This window comes from Poecilia latipinna, unplaced genomic scaffold, assembly GCF_001443285.1.
Source record: "Poecilia latipinna isolate Pla-1442-1.1 unplaced genomic scaffold, P_latipinna-1.0 Scaffold285, whole genome shotgun sequence".
Taxonomy (NCBI): Eukaryota; Metazoa; Chordata; class Actinopteri; order Cyprinodontiformes; family Poeciliidae; genus Poecilia; species Poecilia latipinna.
This window is the reverse complement of record NW_015112901.1, coordinates 253,791-272,984: the sequence shown is the minus strand read 5'-3', so window position 1 is coordinate 272,984 and position 19,194 is coordinate 253,791. Positions and strand designations below refer to the sequence as shown.

The following is a 19,194-nucleotide window of genomic DNA, read 5'->3' as shown; positions in this document are numbered from 1 at the left end:
CTTCCTATTATACTTTTTCCCTCCATTTCTTTTTATTTTCTATTTCCCCCTGTCCAAAAATAGCTTGAAATGGCAGACAGTAAATGGTGAACTGCCAAAGGTTAAAAATGGATAAGGTTACCCAAAACTCAAAAATACATTTCAAAATGACAAAGTCAAAGTAGTGCGTTGTTAAATGAAGGAGAAAAAGGTCATTAACAACTTAAAATGAAGGTCTTTCCTTTGGTGAAATTGCAAAGAAAGTCAAGGTGTCAGAGACGACACTTTCCTCCGCCGTCAAAAAGGTCCTCAGAAACTGGGGCAAATTGACAGGAAGAGGTATGGCAGACCAAGAGCCACAACTCGATGAGAGGACAGACTTCTGATAGTTTAGCAGCTTGCATGATAGGCGGCTTAACAGTGATCGCAGTAAGCAAGTCCCAAACATAAGTCCAAGGTATGCCAGAACTACTATAAGAAAACAACTTAAACTCCACTGAGCTGCTTGGGCTGAACTGGACAGAAGCATGAAAGCAAAGCAACCAATCAGTTCCACACATTTATGAGAATTTCTGCTACAGATATGGAAATTCATTTTTGATAAGCATTTAATTTCTAGAATGTCACAAAGTTCCTCTGCTGTTTATCTGCCAAAAGGTGGCTAGTTGGAGTCAAAAGTTAAAAAAATACATTTCGGTCTACAAATTGATTCCATGACTTCTTTTTCATCTCCTCTTGCTAACTTGTACTATCTGTGCTTTTATTTCATGGTGCAATGAAAAAGACATTAAAGTGCATAATTTTCAAAAAGAAACTTGAGAAATTAATTAACAGTAAATTAATTAAATAAAATTAATTAAACTTTATAACATACAAGTTTCACTTCTAGAATTGGACTGCTACATTAAATTGTGGTGATTATTAAAGAGCATCAAAATAGATAATATAATATAATGGGCTCAATCTGTGGAGACCAGCCTGTTGACACAGAGATGTGAATGTCACCAGCCAATCTGCAACCACCTGTTTTATCTGTTAGATTAAAATGTTCTGCTCTGAGGCGATTGTTTCTTTTCCCTTTTAATATATTCAATCATTGGAGTCTACACTTTCCATTAAATTTTAATGACAAGAAAACTACAGAGAGAATAAGCTTCCTTTTGATACCACAAGAGATTCAGGGAGGCGAGACAGTGCAGAGGTCTTAGGATTTATAATCAAAGGGATCTTAGAGTAGAGACTGCGCAGAATTACAGAGAAAAAACACGTTGTAGTTTAGGTGGATGTTTTTGTCGAAACCAAAAATGGAGAATCTTCTTATCAAATTAGGAAGGTTTGATAAAGAAAGGTTCAGAGAGGATCGCAATCGGCTTTTCTTGTCAACAGACAGTGACAGTAATGAGACAAGAATATGTTTAGTGAGACCAGATAGTGGGGGAAACGAACAATTGTGAATGATTTGTAAAGAACAGAGTAGGAAAGATGCAAAACAGTCAAAAAAAAAGAGAAAGATGAAGAAAATCAAAAAGCACCCAATACACACACTCTCAGCAAAACTAATAAGAGAGTTGGGGAGAAGCAACAGTTAAATTACTGTAGGAACAGCAGGAGCTTTCTGCTGTGCCGTAAACTCTCCAACATGCTGTTAGTGCTAGACTGGAGGAGAGCAAGCGAGCAGTGATAAAGGCATTTAAAACTAAAGCCATAAATCAGTGCAACTATGACGGATCCATGGTTTCATCACAGCAGTCTTTTCCACTCAAGAGTGTTTGGATACTAGAAAATGGATGTGCCTCTCTTTAGCAACATGGTTGTGTAACTGAGAACAAACCAAAAGAGAAGGAAAGATTAAATATGTCCCTCATCTTAACTGTTTGTGACATACATCTCCACACTAAACAAAACCCAGAAACGCCAAAATAAAGTACTTTTAGTTTGACTGACTCCAACCCAGCAAGACTTCACAGTAATTAGGTATGAGTCAACGTTCCCACAGGAACTGGGAAAATACCTTTACATCCTTGTTCTTCAGGTCCTCCAAGAAGTGAGAACACGAGAAAAAAATGCAGCCATCAAACACAGTTAGAGTCGTAACAAGCATTTAGAGCTGTCCTGGCTGGAGATGGAAAAAGAGTAGTCAAAGTAGCAGAACTGCAGGTCCAGCAGGGTCTGCACACGTCGACCAATCAGCTGGTGAACAGAATCGGATGATTGTTAACTCGATGAGCCAGTAGGGAACATCAAATATCCCATGTTTTCTAAACAGTAAAGTCACGTTAGTTTCTAACACCCTTCAGTATGGAAGCTGTTGCTGAAGGACGAAAATTAAAGTTAACCTCTTTCGGTACCAGAAAGACATTTAAAATGAACTTGGATAGCATGTCATATCCCAGAAATACACAAAGACTGCTATTTGTTTTTATAATATTAATGAAAGCTTATTTAAGAGAGACTTATCTCTCACACAGTGTGACGTCGCCTCTGCTCCTAATGAAGGCTCCGTGGCAAGAAGGCTAGAACGTCATACATTCACTTACATTTTAAAACTTTAAATCACTATGGCACATTAAATATGGCATTTTATCATCCTTTATGTTTGTCGCAAATGCAGCTTCATTTGTGTAAACTTTGTTTTAATTTAGAACTTATTTTTAAAACATTGTCAATTAAAAGGAAATTGTGTTCCCTGAAAGAAGTAGTAGTTACAAAATCATCAGAAAACGAAGGCTATTTCCACTTATGCATCACCTCTGAACATAAAGTGCATCAAGAAATACATGCTGTTTGAGAATGCATTTGCAGAATGAGAACAGTGTGAATTTTCATTACTAATGCATTTAATGAACAGGCAGCCTGCTGTAAGTAAAGAAGACCCTCAGCATAACAAAGCAATCTGAAGGGAGCCTTTAGGCTCTGAGAGCTCTCCACCCAACTTATTGTGTGATGTGAGCAAATTTCACTGGACTCATCTGAACCCGCTCAATTTCGAACAGTCAATGACCCACTGATGTTCTGGTTTTGCTGGCTAACTACAGCCAACTTGCATACTTTCTCCTGAACACAGTGGAAAATGAAATATTATGACTTGTTAAAACAAAATAAATAAAAAAATCCTTGTCTGGGACCAAAGAACTGAACACGTACACTAGTCTGGAACGGAGAAGGGTCATGATTTTTTTTCTTGGTTTGGAGATGTGCGTCACCCTGGGAAACTGGGAAAAGCGTGTGTTTTCTGGCTGCTTTTTACACGGCCTACTCAGAGGTTTGGTGTTTAACTGTGGGCAAAGGTACCACAACAACTCACGGCTCTTCAAGCAGGGAGTCTGTCAATGTCAGTCTGAGGCAGCCTGCCATTTAAAGCAACCCTAAAAGCCAATATTAGGTAGTTGTCTGTATTTTTGCCATTAAATAAATCAAGTAAAAGGACCAACAGAACATTAAGTTGCTCCATCTCACAATGCTTTTGCTTATCTTTACTTATTTTTTAATATTTATAACATTTATTTTGCTGTTGACATTTTTACCTTTACTAGAAAGGAAGAAAACAAGAGCTTGAACGTAGAATGAATCAAAGAGCTGTTGAAAAGCGGAAATGGTCCCAGTCTTTGGTAAAGAGCTGTTGATTGTTCCTTCGCAAGAGGAAAAACTGGCTCCTGCTCCGAGTCCAATGGAGCCAAAGAAAACCTATTTTCAGCCATTTTCAATGTATTTATGTTCTAATGTGAGAAGAAGAGCCAACAGGATTAAACTGTCCAAGGATCATTTTTAGCACCAAGGTTCAGAGGAAACCGTTCAACTGTTGATGCATATTCAGGAAAAACAAACCTAATAATAGGTGTGGCTCGTTTATGAGCCCAGACTTTATTAGTTTATAGCTCAGAACAAAAACACACATCTGCCTTTATCATCACAGATCATAACTGCATGTAGACACAGCTGGTTTAGGCCTCTTTGATGGATTTTCTACATTCACATAAAAAACTTAATGTATCCCAGTTAGTTTGAAACCGCTAAAGTATTCAGATGTGTCGCCACTGAGGTCTGGAAGGAGACCCAAACTGAACAGAAGAATGATATTCAGGACAAGCTAGATAGAACACATCAAAGCTAATATCAAAAATCACTTACAATTAGGGCAGTGTTTAACAATTATTTAAACAATCAATTAGTGTACTGAGTATTATGATGGTTAATCAGATTACACAAAATTCTGCAGTCTGTATACTTTCATTGGACCACATGTCATGTCATGGCCTGAAATGTAATAACAGCATTCCTTTGGTGAATGTCTGATTACTTGTAGCAAAGGATGCATATGAAAAGCTCTGCACTTTCTGCCTCATCACGATTAATCTGATTAACACTTACTTGTCAAGCATGGTGTGGATGCGTCATACGTTGGGATTGTTTCATTCCTTATAACAGTGATGGATATATATAAAAAAAAAAGAAAGACAAACTACGCATTTTTCAGGTAAGTTCTGATAACAGTGCAGATGATGATCCCAGACGTCAACTCTACCAAGCTGTGTCCATGCAGCGAGACACGAAGCATCTGGATGGCGTATATATTCCAGTTGTTTCTTGTTAAACTTCATTTCTTTCTTATCTTGGCCTATTTGGGCCTTCAACTGCAATGCTTGAGGTGATATGAACTTAAACCAATAAGGAGAAAGCCTGTTTAAGAATTAGATTCCTATCAGCACACTTTGGACTAATTTAGAAACTGCTGACTTAGAAGACAGAAGATGCCTGGAGGAATGCACCAATACTTGCCTTTAGCCTAACAGGAGAGATATCCACATCCCTTCAGCACCAAAAAAAAAAAAAAAAACAAAAACAAAGTTTTGAAAAAAATTTGAAGACTTTGTGTATGAAGAGAAAAAGTTCTTGTCTAAAGAAAGAGTTTGGCTCTTTCTTTAGATAAGAAGGAGCCAAACTCTTTCTTGTCTAAAGAAAGACAAGAAAGAGTCTTGTCTGTGTTACGGATCTAACACAGATCCATAATTTTAATTTCAGTGGAAAGTGTTTTGCATGTCATTGGAAGGTCAGGGGTAAAGTTCCCTACGCATGGTTTTAATATGCGTCAGCTTCCATCATTATAACAGAAGACACATCCTGTCCTAAATATCAATGTTATATTGACCCAAAGACAAGGAGGATGTATTGCAGCCGTTGAAATGTAATTTGAAGACCCTTCAAATTAATTTCAGAGGGGTGAGGGAAGGGATTTAGCAGAGGATAAGTCACCGAGACATGTGTCCTTCAGTATCGGCTAAATCCACTCAAAGAAGGAAAGTGAGTGGAGGGAGAGAGGAAGATGACTGGTCATAGCAGTCGGGGGATTAGGGCTCATGACCAGCTGAGTTCAGAATGTTCTCCCAACAAGAATCTGGGTTATGAAACTGATCCTCAACACGCTCCGCTGGCAGGCTTGCCAAACAGGAGAGGCTGGGCTGTGACGACTCTGATGAAGCACAAAATCAGAATGCATTCTCTCAACAAGGGCAGGAAATGGATCTTATTTTTAAAACAAACAAACATTAACCAGCCCGGGTTTTTTTTTCTCAATCCGATCTACGAGAGGCAGGAAGAACTGGTGGAAGATAAAGTGATAATTAGAATCATTCAACATTGACCAGAATAGGACAGCCACCTCAGGGCCGTTAATAATCAATAGGCTGCAGGCAGAGTTGGCTTCATCAGTCGATTGACATCAGATCACTCTGTTAGCCAACTGGCATTACACGTCATTGTTATATTTTAAGCTAAGATTCCAAGAACAGCTGATAGAAAGTCACTTTAAATATCCTGACATAGAGACACACCGTTAGCAACAGATGAAGTAGATATGAAACCAGTGATGATGCTCTGGGACTCACTAAGCAAATTGTTTCTGGTATCAAAGGTCACAAGATTCCATATTTATGTCACCATAGTTTTCCAGAATGAAATCTCCAGTTCTTGTGTGCCAAGTTTTCCCATCACAGGGCGACACAGAGACGCACAGAAGCTAAATGCCGCCTCTTCTTGTTTGCTTCCGGCCCTGGGAACACAAAGTAAATAGGTCTCTGTTGACCTGCGGGCTCTATTGGTTCATACCTACCAGCAACTCTCACACTTCTAGACCAGAAACCGCTCAGTGTTTTATAGACCGTCAACCAGATTTTAAGGTCTACACATTTCCGAACTGGGAGCCACTGCAGAGATTTAAGGTTTGGTGTGACATGTCACAATGAGTCTTCCTGGGTTTGAAAATATACTACATCTGTCTGTAGAAAAAGTGAAAAACTTTAAAAAATAAAACTTAGACAGCAAAGTGATGCTGTAGTTCGCCACAAACACACCAGCATCAACGATGTGCTTCGGTCTAATGAGATTAAAAATGAGATTCCTAGCAAACAAATATTTCAGGTCAGTGTATAAAATATGTGGGAAAGCACCAATACACATAGTTAATTTATTGCAGAATTATTTGGGAACATCTTCACCTATCTGTTTGTTGGTGAAGATAGTCAAACAGTGAATATTTCCCTGGATTAACCAGTTGACAGGAAGGAGCCCAGATCTACCATATGTTTGTCTACTAATCTGCTCATTCATGCTTGTGTGCATCTTTACGCAACTTCTGCCGGCCAAAAAAACATACAGATTAAGAAAAGGAAGAGAAATCTTACAAAAAAAATAAAAAAATCTCTGATTCTCATGAGCCTCGTATACAAGATTAGTTCAATATATATGTCAGTGGGCTTTTCTCCAACTAATAGACTACTATAGAGAGGGTTTCACCTAAATTTTTCTGATCAAGGTTTGGGCAGAGGAATGGGCGCTACTTTAATAGAGGATGGAACCAGTTTGTTGAATAAAAAACACCCAGAAGATCAATCACATCCAATCAACGCACACCAACATCTTATATTGACGATTAACTCTCTGCAGGAAATATACAGTTTAACCTCTTTGCTTTGAACGCCTCTAAAGGAAGGACGTATAAATTTGCATTACAATAAGTCACCAACACTATGACCACTTCCAGGCTGCATTCACAACATTATTAGTAGTAGCAGTCATGGTTTCTGTAAGTTTCACCAACACAAATGTAAAACTTCTTAAGACCATTAACAGAGAAACTTAAGACCAATGTCACAGCAGAAATGTACAAAAGAAAATTGTATTTTTATAGTGTCAAAGGTTAAGCTTTTTAGCTCTGAATGAATGCAGCATTGTACGAGTTGGCAATAGAGTCAATGGCGAAGATGAATGTCGTCCAACCAAAAGGCGATAAAATTTACGCTTTACCTAAGATAGATGCAGGTAAAAGCTAACTATGTAGGCAAGTAGGGCATATTAGTAGTACATTAGCTGGGTATGACTCAAAAATTTGTCTGACAGAAAAGTCCCATGAGAAAAAAAAAGGTCCGTACGACATTAAATAGTCCCGCCATGACAAAATTTACAACCTGTGATTGACATAAGTCCAACTTACATTTTTTAATGAGTTTAATATTTTTTAAGGCCTAATTTTAGATGGATGATTTTAAGAATTTAAGACTGTTTTGTTTTGTTCTCTTCTGTTTTAATTCCTTTTACTGACCAGGATCTCCTGACACTGAAGCCGATAAACTCGGTGAGCATGCCTCAACATATGGCTAAAGAAGATTACATCAATTATTTCTCACCATGAAAGAGATCTGGTGAACCAGTCTGCTCTCTGCCAAGTTTACTAGAGGAAAGAACGTGTAAAAGCGGAGCACATCAAAGATTCTCTTACTGTTACTTTGGATATTACTTTTTTAAAAGTGTTTCTTGCTTTAGGATTACATTTAAAAGAAACAAACCTTCCAGACTCCACAAGCCACATTCAACACGACACAGAGATTAGCTGCTTGCCTCATATAATTACAACTGAGTACCCTGGCTCTTATTATAAATGCACTAAAATAACTATTATGACATTTTGGAGTGTTATGTTTTGGCAGCTGTGTCAGCTAGAACCAGAAGAAGCTAAACATCCATTTTCCCCTCACTGGATTAAAACTGCCCTTCAGGAAAAACAGTGACAAAGCAGGATTGTGCCGCCCCATCTCCACATGACACCTTCGCCGGCTCCACACACACACACACACACACACACACACACACCCACACACACACACACACACACACACAGGCAGCAGCACACTGAAACACAGTAACCAACAGTGCTGTAAATCAGTAGGGATTTTACTACACCATAAAGGAATCCTGCAGGAAGCAATCTCCATTACAACATGGCAGATAACGCCCCCCATCACCCACATTGGGTGACTTTGTACAAGGGACACAGGACTGACCACCCACACTGCAAGGCCAAACAGGTTCTAATGGAAAATACATAACAAACATGAAACACAAAGAAAGATTTATTTTTCCTTTTTATTCCTGCTCCTGATATATTAAAAATCACAGAAAGGAGTAACCAAAAGGCTCAAGGGAAAAATGGAGGAGGTGTAGAGATGCACTGCTCGGGTGGGAGAATCTTTTCAGAGGACAACTATCAGTATAAATAGCAGGAAGGAAATTATCATCAAGGTATTATTTAACGCAAACCCAACGTAATCCTCTGGCGATGCCATCTGAATACAGAGAAAAATCTAAGTTAGTTGCAACTTTCATGTCTGGAAACAGCAAGGTTTGTTAACGAGGTTAGACCAAAAATGTGCACTGATAAGCTGCTGCTTCAACATTTTATCAGTGCACAGTGGTATTTTCAACATCACCAAAAATACCACTGTGTGACTTGGAAAGAATGAAAATGTTGTTTCTCTTCTATGTAAACAGAGATTTTCTGCCTACCGCCACTGGAAAGTTAAACACAACTGTAATTTAAAAATGACACTAAAGACAAAAACCATTTTCCCACTTATAAAAAAAGGGTAACTATTCTATGTCAGTTCAGTAGATAGTCTTAAACAAACAGGAGGCAGATCCAAATTAAGAGCCAAAAGAAAGAAAAACAAATCACCACTCTTACTTTAAATGATGAGGAAAAATTGTAATGACCACTGTACTAAGCAATGCTAACAATCGGGAAAATTTGAAATGCATGACATATCTGTATTAAAGCATGTCAGTCAACTTTTAACATATCGCTACCAATCTAATAAGAAAAACTGGGACAATATTAATAACATGTTTATTTCCATCTTGTTAAATGTGTGTGTGTTTAGGGAAGGGGAGAGGGTCGTTTGAGCATGTGACAAGATTGTGGGTTGTTTAAAAAGGATAGTGTATTAATATCAGTTATTCAGTCATAAAAGTAAAATTATTTTTTTCTATATTGGGCATTACTAACAGTGGCAGCATCATGCTGTGTGTATTCTGCCCTTCAGCAGGGGCACTTGGGGAAAAAAAAGCAAGATTCCAAAAAAGCAAAAAGCTTGACTGAGGCATCAGAATTAAGATTTTCTTGCTTCTAATTTATACCTTAGATTTGCTGCACCTTTAAAATAATGCAATCTAAAACAGAGGGGATGGAAATAAATCCAAAATCCAAAAACTGGGTTGCATGCAGAAGTCAGGATCCACTTCAGGAGTCTGACAACGTGCTGAGAGAGACCGGCTGTCGTTTATTTACAACACAGTGGAGCCTGTAATTACATTGCAACAGTCAAAAAAGAAAAAAAAATAGGAAGATCAAGAGCTCATTGATTACAGGACAGGAGGAGGAACATCTGATTAAAGTGCGATATGAATGATTGACACAGTCTGCTTAAATGTCAACACCTTTAGCTGCTGACAGTATGCAGAGTCCTGGCACACACATCCAAATCAGGATGAGATCCCAGCACTGCATCCCTCTCTCCTGGACCAAAACAAAGCATCAGCTGCGCTGTGGAACACACCAAGCAGCCAAATGCTCTTTTGTCTGGGAATTAAAAGAAGAGAGGGACAGTGAAACACTGGCCGTGGACATCCCCCCTTTGTGGAGATAAACAAATGAGACCAGGGTGCGTGTGAAACCCCACGCCAGTATTTAGAAAGGCTAAAGTCAAATATGCCACAGGAGAAAACCCTGATGGTTCGGTCGACCATAAACGGGTCAGAAATGTTCTAAATGTGAAGGATTTACCGCCAGTCCTTCTGGCAGCCTCGTGTTTTTTGTTTCACATCGAGTATCTCCATAGCAACAGGGCTGCCACGAAGGCGAGCACATTTCTCTCAGTGTGGCTCACAAGTCTGAATCACAGGAGACTGGAGCTCCCCGCTGCGCCTCTGTTAAACACTACCAACCACGGCAGGCTGTGGAACCTGACGTGACGGGGAAACTGCAGGATTTCCTACAACTTTGATGCTTCCCTCAGCCCCATCTGGGGTTACGGGCGACTTGTGGAGTTCAGGGAGAAGCTGCAAAACGAGTCAGCTTTGCGATAAAGTGTCAAGTTCATGTTTCCTGAAGTACATCTCTGCTCTGCTGGGCTTGTAATTCACACGCCTCCCGTTCGCGCTGCGAATCATTTTACAGCCGACAACTGAAGTTGTGAGAGAAAACACACATCCTAGCATGGTTACGGCGCCAGCTAACTGCTAACGTACAAATCATTGTAACACGTTGAGCAACACTTACTTTTATGTCTGCCGGATCCCCACGACTGTTTAGCAATGCTCGGGCTCCGTATAATTGCCCTTCCAGCGGATTTCAAAGCGTCCATATCTTAAAACACAAGTGGGGCGAAGAGCCCACCGAGCGCGTGTCCGTCTTATCGGCTCTCCTCCCTCGATTTTAAAAGCCACTCACAACGTCCAAACTTTTTAAAATATCAATATTCGGCTGTTTTCCTCTCCACTTCGCTCAGCTCGGCTTCACTCGACGGTGGATTATCATGCTCGTCCCCTGGGCGGTGTTATGTATGCAAATTAGCCGGATAACGTGCGTGAGCTACGCCCGCTTTGTGGTGTTACGCAAGCGGTTGTAGCGGCAGAAGAAGCGGCAAGAAGCGGCAGTCGCGGTGTGACTGTAGTTATGACTCGCTGCGAAGGCTTCGGTACGGTTCTGCTCCCACCCAGTGTCAAATGACCCAAACAGGTTGGTTTCCTCGGGTCCTAGAGACGTCACCGCGCTACGTCGTAAATTTAGTTGCCTCACCTCCGCAGGTGGATTTGAAACCTAAGGTGAAGCTGGTAGGTGCGGTGAGAAGCAGGGAAGAAGAGCTGGGTGGGCAAACTACATTTATGTGCTATAATATGGGAGGCAAGAATTTTGGATGTGTGCTCTGCTGGTATGTTTGATTTAATTGCAATGAGCTACTGGGTCTATAAGGTAGAAAGCTTTCTTGCCACCCTTCTGCCACAAATTTTCTATCAGATTCTTTGAGCAAAACATGTTGATACAAATGTAGGATAAAGAAACATTTTGAGCACACCCATTTTTAATATGTAGGTCAGGTGTTTGGAGCTTTGAAGATTTCATCTGCAATGTGTTGGGGTATTTTAGTTTTAGTGCTTTCATAAAATGATATTGTAGGGCAAAGATAGATTAATATGATGCCATTTTTTCTTATAAACATCCTCTTAAAACAGCATTTGGATAACAGGAAGGACAGCCATATCTTTGAACAAATGTCATTTCACACTTCCTTGAGTGTGGTTAACAGTAAATGTTTAGAGGACAGAAATGACTAAGTATCACTCAACTTCCAAATGCTGAGAAAGTATAACCACTAAGTATAAAATCTCCTTAACTTCAAACCAAAATAAGCTAAAGACGCACATTTATAGTTATGTCTTATACACATTTAGAAAGGTTTCCGTTCTTTCGGATTTTGCTCTGATAAAATCGTTACTCATGCCGTCTTCGGCTTCTTACCAAAAATATTTTAGTTGATACCAATCTACCATACTGCATTACTCTGAGCTTACATCATTAACCTTTAAACAAAAACCACTCAGGAGAAAAGCTTGTAAAAGAAAAAAAAAAAATCCAGCTAAACCAGACTTCACATCAGATGACAAGCTCAGAGACATAAGTTCAGGGGGTTAAGACGTTCCTGGGGACACATTATGCAACATTAGGGATAACAACAGATTGGATCTTGGCAAGAAGTGACCTTTCTTGCTTTCACGTCTAATATAATCAGATCTGAAACCGTGAGTATCCAAAGCAATTTAAAGAGCTATAGTTATTCTGCTTGGTCATATAGAGTTTTTGTGAAGTGCTGCTGCTTTTCAGCCGGCTGCAGCCTCAGAGACGAGTGAAGTGTGGAAAATTATGCCTTGGATTTTGGAGCAACAGCCTGGGGTAAAAATTATAGAGGTGTACGTGAACAGGTTTACCAACTTGCAACATCTCTAATTCTTCCTTTTACACACCTATGTGAGTTGCAGCTGAAAACACGTTTGTACTAATGCACAGATTTATCCGGCTTTCTCGATTTTCTGATAATTCCTTTAAACTAACATTTAGATCCCCTTGTTTTAACATTTGTTAATAGATTTGTAACAAAGCATCACAAATCACCAGCATAAAGTGAGTCAAATGCTCCACATTTGTTAAAGCGTGATTAAGAGGGAAGGAATGAGGAATTTCTCCATCAGTTTTCTCGCTGCGCTGGTTTTTCAGGTGTGCTTCAGCATGGCTGGAACATGGCAGAATGCTGAGCAGAGGGCTTCTTTCATGCATTGTTCTTGTTAGGAAGAGGCTCGTTATCCTCGAGAAAGGGGGGAAAAATGTGCTGGAGGAATTATCACTTAGATCAAAATCTCAGTAATAAATGTCTTGTCTTTTCACAACATAGCTCAGTATAAATTCAAACACTCAAGAGGTCAAAATCTAAATATGAAACGTAAAAAATGCAGGACTATGAGGTTAAAAGACAAACATATTCATGTTCTCCAAGGCTCTAATCTACCCACCAAACCTGTCACTGCTGTAGTCGCAATGCACTAAATAGTTGTGCTCAGTAGCACTCAGGAAGATTTTATTCTTTTTTTTTTTTCTTTTGTCACCGCTAAATGGGATTTTATGGTCTTAAAAAGGTAGAATAATGGGTCTAGTTAGAATTAACAAGATCCTGTGTGGAGAGTTAATCTGTTTTGATTTGCACTGCCTCCTAGTGGTGAAAAGAAGATTTTGCACTGTAGAATCAAATACTGAGTTAATTCAAAATATTAATTTGTTAAACATAAAAGCAAAGAGATGAAATCTGCACAGAAAAAAAATATATAACCACATCTATAAATATATACATATATGTAACAAATTAGTTGTAATCTTACCATTTATTCACTTCATAATGCCTTACAAAATGTTCAGCAAAACGAGTTAAAAAACAAAACCAACAGGTACATAAGTTTGGAAGAAAAAAATTTTTATTTCCTGTAAACCTCACAGAGCGAGAGCGCAGCCAAGGTCAGACCGAGGAGAGAACTTAACTGTGACTGTGGGCATAGAAAACAAAAAACAAAACAAAACTTCTGTTTACGTTCACCCATCAGTTGACAGAACAACCGACTAAACTGTAATTTTCACAACATTTTTCAAGAAGCCGAGTGGGATAACAAGGCAGTAAATGCTTCTCCGTATACAGTAGGTGGACAAAACCGTGTGTGTGTGTGTGATAATCATCATTTCAGGCGATGGTGAAACCATGTCAGACTCGAGCATACTTCTCAATGAATGCCAGAAAATACCAGAAATGGGAACGAGGTGGTTGCCCAAGATTCGCTAAAAAGAAACATCATTTCAATTTGACTTCAGAGTTCACAACAGAACAGGTGACCAAATCCTCTGCCTGGGGTAGACTTCACTGAGTGGTATTTAACTGGATGTTGACAAATATGTGAGCGCAAATGTATTTGCAATACAGTTTTGGAACACATTTAACAAAACGGGAAGTCTGAAGTGGGATTACATTCCATTCGAACCATGCCCTGTCCGTCATTGTGGCTGTTAAAATGTAGGACTGAACGATTTGGGGTTTCACAAATGAGCTGTGGTGCTTTCTTTTTTTGTTTTTTTTATTTAAATGAATCTGGTTAAAGAACAACAGTTCTTCAAAATTGTATCTTGAAACTGGTTAATGGAATTTCCTCCCGCTGACTATGCTAAGAGGAACATTTCCAACTTAAGTATGTCACAACTATTTTATGAGCTTTTAGGGCCGTGCTTTGTCCTCACCTCGATGACCTCACGCAGAACACTGTGAAGTCATCATACAGGTACACTGAATGAATATTGAGGTTTTCAAATTCACCTCTGGAAATATTTTTTGAGGGGGGAAACTTGGATGGTAGATTTGTTGCTTTTCTTTCCTAATAAAAACCACTTGCATCGTTTTACACACAACATTTTTAAGTACTGAGAAACCATTGCATTCTTAATCATACTGTAAGTATCTCATAAAGGTCAGGTTCTGATACAACTTAATCTGCAATTTATTTCAAACTTTGCTTGCATGTTTTTTTTTTTTTGTTTTTTTTTTTAAGCCATTAGATTTGAAAGAAAACGAGTACGGTGAAAGAAAACAACCGTGTCTGGTTTTGCAATTAGAGAACACGTTGCTCCATCAGGGAAATACATTCCTCTGGTTGTACCACTGGTGCAAAAACCCAAGTGCCAAATGCATGGAGCTATGAGTCACAGAACAATGAAGCAAAAGAAACTCATCTGCCTCTCCCCGAGAGCTGGCAGAAGGCTGCAGTGACGGAGGAGCTGCACCCTTGAGATGAAGATACATGTCTGAATCTGTGAGGTTTCACTAGACGTTTAAATAAAAACAACCGGGGCTTCCTAATTTTCCAGGGGATGTCAGTTTTTAGGTGGTTTTGCGTATTTTTATTTATTTATTTTTTTTGTCTTTTGTTTTAACTACAACAAACACAGTCACACAATACAACATCCTTCTGACCTGGCAAAAAAAAAAAGAGAGAGAACAGAAGAAAACTTGAGTTCTCAGCCGCGACATGACGGGGCCTGCGGGAGCAGTCAAAGTGTAGAGAGGGTGGATGGAGGAGGAAAGGGAGGGGCAGAACAGAAGAGAAGAGAAGAGAAAAGGCGTTCACTTTTTGAGGGGCTGGTAAACAGAAGCGTTGGGGTCCAGGCTGGAGGGACTGGTGTCCATGAACTTTGAGGAGTAGTGGGGGGTCACGGGGGTCATGCTGCTGGTGTCGGCTGTGTAAGAGATGCTGGGCATGACGGCCATGACTTCTGCGATCTTCTGCTTCAGGTCTTTGATCTCTTGATCCTTCTGAAGGATCTGACCTAAAAAAAACAAAAAAAAAACATTCATTTACTTCAATTAAAAACTAATATATTAAAGTTTTATTAATGGCAACATATTGGGAAATATTTTGTGCACCTTGTGCAATTTCCAGCTGTCTCTTGGCATCTCCAAGTGCAGAGAAGAGGTCCAGTTTGATCCTGGTCTCTGCGCTCAGGCTGTTTTCAAGGTGCTGAGTTTTGTCCTGCATGGCTGACAGCGCTGACATCAGCACCTCTGTGTCTTTCTCGTTTTCCTTATATTTATGAAGTTCCTGGAATGTAAACAAGATATGCACACAAGGTCAGACAATCACCCTAAGGTACTTTGTGGAAAGAAGTATTAATTTATCCAGTGGAGTATTCGTTTTCACAAACAGAGGTAAACTGATCAAAAAAAGCAATGCGCCACAGTAATCAAGTATTCAGAAAATAAGCAGTTTTTAAAAAAAAAGAATACGTCACAAAAGAATTCAGCAGGAATTAATATGACCATTTTGCAGCTTTTGACATATTTCTAAGATTTTGAAGCATTCAAGCTGCAAAAGGTTTAACTGCACATGTTTGAGCCAGTTTCCTACCACTGACTCTAAAGCCACGATAAAGATTCGAGCGAATGCAAGGTTAAAAAACAAACGGTAACTGTGACAGTGAAAGTCTTCAGAGCTTAACCTGATAAATGCCTGTTTGAATGTTTCCATCAGATTGGTTTTTGTGCTTATTTGCCAAATGATTCAACGTGGTTTTCTGCCTGAACCAGCTAGGTGTTTTTCCAGACCAGTGACTAAGCATACATTCTGATCTCATACTGCTGAAGCTAATCCAAACACCTTCTCTCTGTCTCGCTCATAAAACAACAAGATTTTTCTTACTTCTTTTCTGTGGTGTTGACTGGACTGATGGTGATGGTACAGACTGTACTAAGAATAGTTGGTACATGTGTGAATGTAGATTTTTATCTTGATTTGACAACAACAATTTAAAACAAATAGAAAAGCTGGCCATAAAATTTTGCTTTAAAGATGACAAACTATATCTGAAGTGAGTTTAAGTAATTTCTCACAAGGGTTTGGCTAATCTAGACTGCTTATTTTGCATAGAATACTTGGAGACTCAACTTTGTTTCTGTTGATAACTGTAAGATGATGAAAATGCAGAAAGAACTAAAAACTAGCACTTCTATCCAGATGAATTCTGGCTTCTCATAATCAAACAGGATAATGCAACAACTCAGAACTGCCAGAGCTGATTATACTCAAGACACTAAAACATGTAAACTGAATTTCCTGCTACTTGTTTGCTCCGAGTAATGCCTACCTGAACTTTTAATTCAAGATCCCGTATCTGCTCCTCTTTCAGCTTGATATCCATTGTTAATTTTTTACCCTCTGCTTCTAACTCAGAGATTCGCCGCCGCAGCGTGTCGGTGCACTCCCCTCTGGAAAAAGACACAGAAAAAATTTTGTGAATCTCAAGGATAAACACTGGAGGAGAGAGTGAGATTGCAACATACCTAGATGCCGCTGCTAGCGCTACTGCTCTGGCCGCTGTGGCCTCCTCTAATTTCTTTCTCTTCTTTTCTTCTGTGAGCTGCTTCTCTGCCGTAGCTCGGGCCTCCTGTTCTGCTTTGAGCCTCTTCTCTAATTGGCCGATTGTCTGTTTGTCCTTTTGTTTCGCCTGCACAGCATTGTGAAGCCTAATACATTGAAAAACAACACAGAAACACATTTGGCAACTTGACATAAAATCCCCATCGTCCACAAAACATTCCTACAATTTCAGAACAATACTTCCAAACTTTTTTTTAGGCCTCACTGCCCTGACTGTAAACAGATTTCCCAGAGAGTTGTTGTGCAACTTACTTGTTCTGCAGCAGCTCGTTTTCCTGGCGCAGCTGGCCCAGCTCGGTGCGTATGGAGCGCTCAGCGCTGCCCAGCGAGCCAATCTGGCTGCGGAGGTCCTGCTCAACCTGCCGGCTGGCCTGCAGGTCCGCCTTCAGCTTTTTAATGTCCTGCTCCAGTCTGTGCAAGGTGGGGATGAAAACAGAGGATATGCTTATTTGTAAGAAACATTTTTTTTTTTTTTTTGTAAACATCTTTCCTCCAGAGGAGTTGATGTTCTGGAACAGGAGATAAAAGAAACAAAAGTACCAAGCCTACAGCATTAAGCTCATATGTATGAAAATTCTCATAAATATCAGAAGTTTGGAGCCAAGTTTCATTTTGATAACATGTCAAAATTATGGGCTGAATTTCTTGTTTTATTTTTCTTTTTCAGATCTGTTTAAGTCTTGGTGAGAAAGTTAACTGTAAATATCCTGCAGATATTTTTACATCTCACTTTAAAGATGGAATCAGCAAAACCAGACATTGAGCAGATGGATGATTTTAGAAATGGGGCAGGAAACAGAACCGTCTTGAAAACCAAACATTTTTCCAGCATTTGTTTCATTTTATCTGCCGTTCGTCAGCTGTTACCCAGATGCAGTCTGGGTATTTACAAATATCCCATCCCAAATGGCATTAAAGAAAAAAAGGAGATACAACAAGCAGCAGGTTACTTCAGAAAATCAAAGAATTGCAAGATTATTGCCATCAGTGCATCAACGCCTATGTCGCTCTCGTGAGTCAAGGTTCACGGTGTAGGTTGATGTGTTTTGAGTGAAGGTGGTGCAGATTTTTTTTTCGTCCAAGTGAAATATGAACTGGGAAAAAATAAAGTTTCAGGTCGTCAATTAGAGGTAATAAAGGAGAAGCTGGCTCAATCCAATCTATGGAAAGTCCAATACCTTTCTTTTTCCAAGAAATTTAACTAAACCGTTAAAACTTGCATTCAGTTCTCTGCTCCAACAATATTAAACTCCAATAAACAAAAAGTGGGATATATTTAAAAGTGGACCGCACAGAAGGAAAGACTGAGAACATCTATTAGTCTGAAGCTCAAAGCTAACATTGTACTAAAGATAGCACACATTACAAATACACACTTTGTTGAGTATCACAGAGCTACAAACCGTTAGCAGGTGGAAGTGCTTCATACCTAACAAGTGCTTCTGGCTTCTTCAGCTCGTTGTTGGGGATGCAGTTGTCGGTGGGGTCCCTGTGGGAACCGCCCGACGTCCCTTTCCCCACCGTTAACTTGTGCTTCTTCTCGTTCTTCCCCGCAGAAGACGGCTGTGCCGAGGTGGGCACGCTGCCGTTGGTGGCGCTGTGGCCGCACGGCAGGGAATTGAGCATTACGGGGTTGGTGTTAGTATTTTTGTAATTTTTGGAGGAGGAGGTTGATGATGACGATGAACAGGAGGAATTGTTGTCCTCTTTAAGCAACAGGTTCTCTGTGCTGCCCAGCTCTGTGGTCAGTCTCTTGTTGTTTATATGTTTCTCCATGTACTCCACCTCCTGCAGTTTAGAGTCCACCGATGACGGCAGGATGCTGTTGTGTTGCTTTTTCGTATCCCCGCTGCTCCTTCCTTCTTTCCCTTTTTCTTTATACTCCAGCTCCGGTAATGGCACAGATGTCTTTTTATTGGCTGGGGTGCCATTCTGTGACACTTGAGGTGTGTCCACCTCAGATATTCCTTTAGCTGCTGCCGTTTCACAAAACAGGAAAAGACAAGAAGATAAACATGAATATTTGACAATATTATTCATATTTGCACTGTCATTTATTATTTATGGGGGGTTTTTTCTTTAAAAAAAAGATGCAGGTGTCTTGTATCTAAAACAAATTTCCAGTTTTGTATGAAAACAATCACTTCTTTTATTTATCTATATAATTTAATTAAATGAGTACTCTCATGTTCGGTATGTGCACAGCGTGGTTGCTTATACTGTACAGCAGGTGCACTTGCAACCACAGGTTTTGAATAGAAAGGGAAGGCCCATGCTTCAGGTACTAACATCCACATTGCTATGGGGGAAAAAAAAAAAAAAAAAAAAAAAAAAAAAATTACAAAAAAACTTTTTTAAAGGGGGGGGGCC

The 19,194-nt window shown here is 39.6% G+C and overlaps 2 protein-coding genes across 4 annotated transcripts in view; both read right to left on the bottom strand.

The window, feature by feature from the left end:
• Positions 1–10,948, bottom strand: part of ldlrap1b (low density lipoprotein receptor adaptor protein 1b) — a 38,657-nt gene extending 27,709 nt beyond the window's left edge. The window contains exon 1 of one of the 2 annotated variants that reach the window (XM_015034035.1): positions 10,586–10,948. In XM_015034035.1, coding sequence (XP_014889521.1) covers positions 10,586–10,670 — 85 coding nt within the window. In that variant the 5' untranslated portion in view covers positions 10,671–10,948. The remainder of the gene's footprint in view (positions 1–10,585) is intronic. The other variant, XM_015034034.1, reaches the window with a different exon arrangement.
• Positions 10,949–14,398: 3,450 nt separating this feature from the next.
• The window catches only part of maco1b (macoilin 1b), a 14,108-nt gene continuing 9,312 nt past the window's right edge, over positions 14,399–19,194 (bottom strand). The window contains exons 6-11 of one of the 2 annotated variants that reach the window (XM_015034032.1): positions 18,254–18,803; positions 17,077–17,235; positions 16,728–16,910; positions 16,532–16,652; positions 15,315–15,489; positions 14,399–15,217 (exon numbers count right to left, since the gene is read on the bottom strand). In XM_015034032.1, coding sequence (XP_014889518.1) covers positions 15,015–15,217; positions 15,315–15,489; positions 16,532–16,652; positions 16,728–16,910; positions 17,077–17,235; positions 18,254–18,803 — 1,391 coding nt within the window. In that variant the 3' untranslated portion in view covers positions 14,399–15,014. The remainder of the gene's footprint in view (positions 15,218–15,314; positions 15,490–16,531; positions 16,653–16,727; positions 16,911–17,076; positions 17,236–18,253; positions 18,804–19,194) is intronic. The other variant, XM_015034033.1, reaches the window with a different exon arrangement.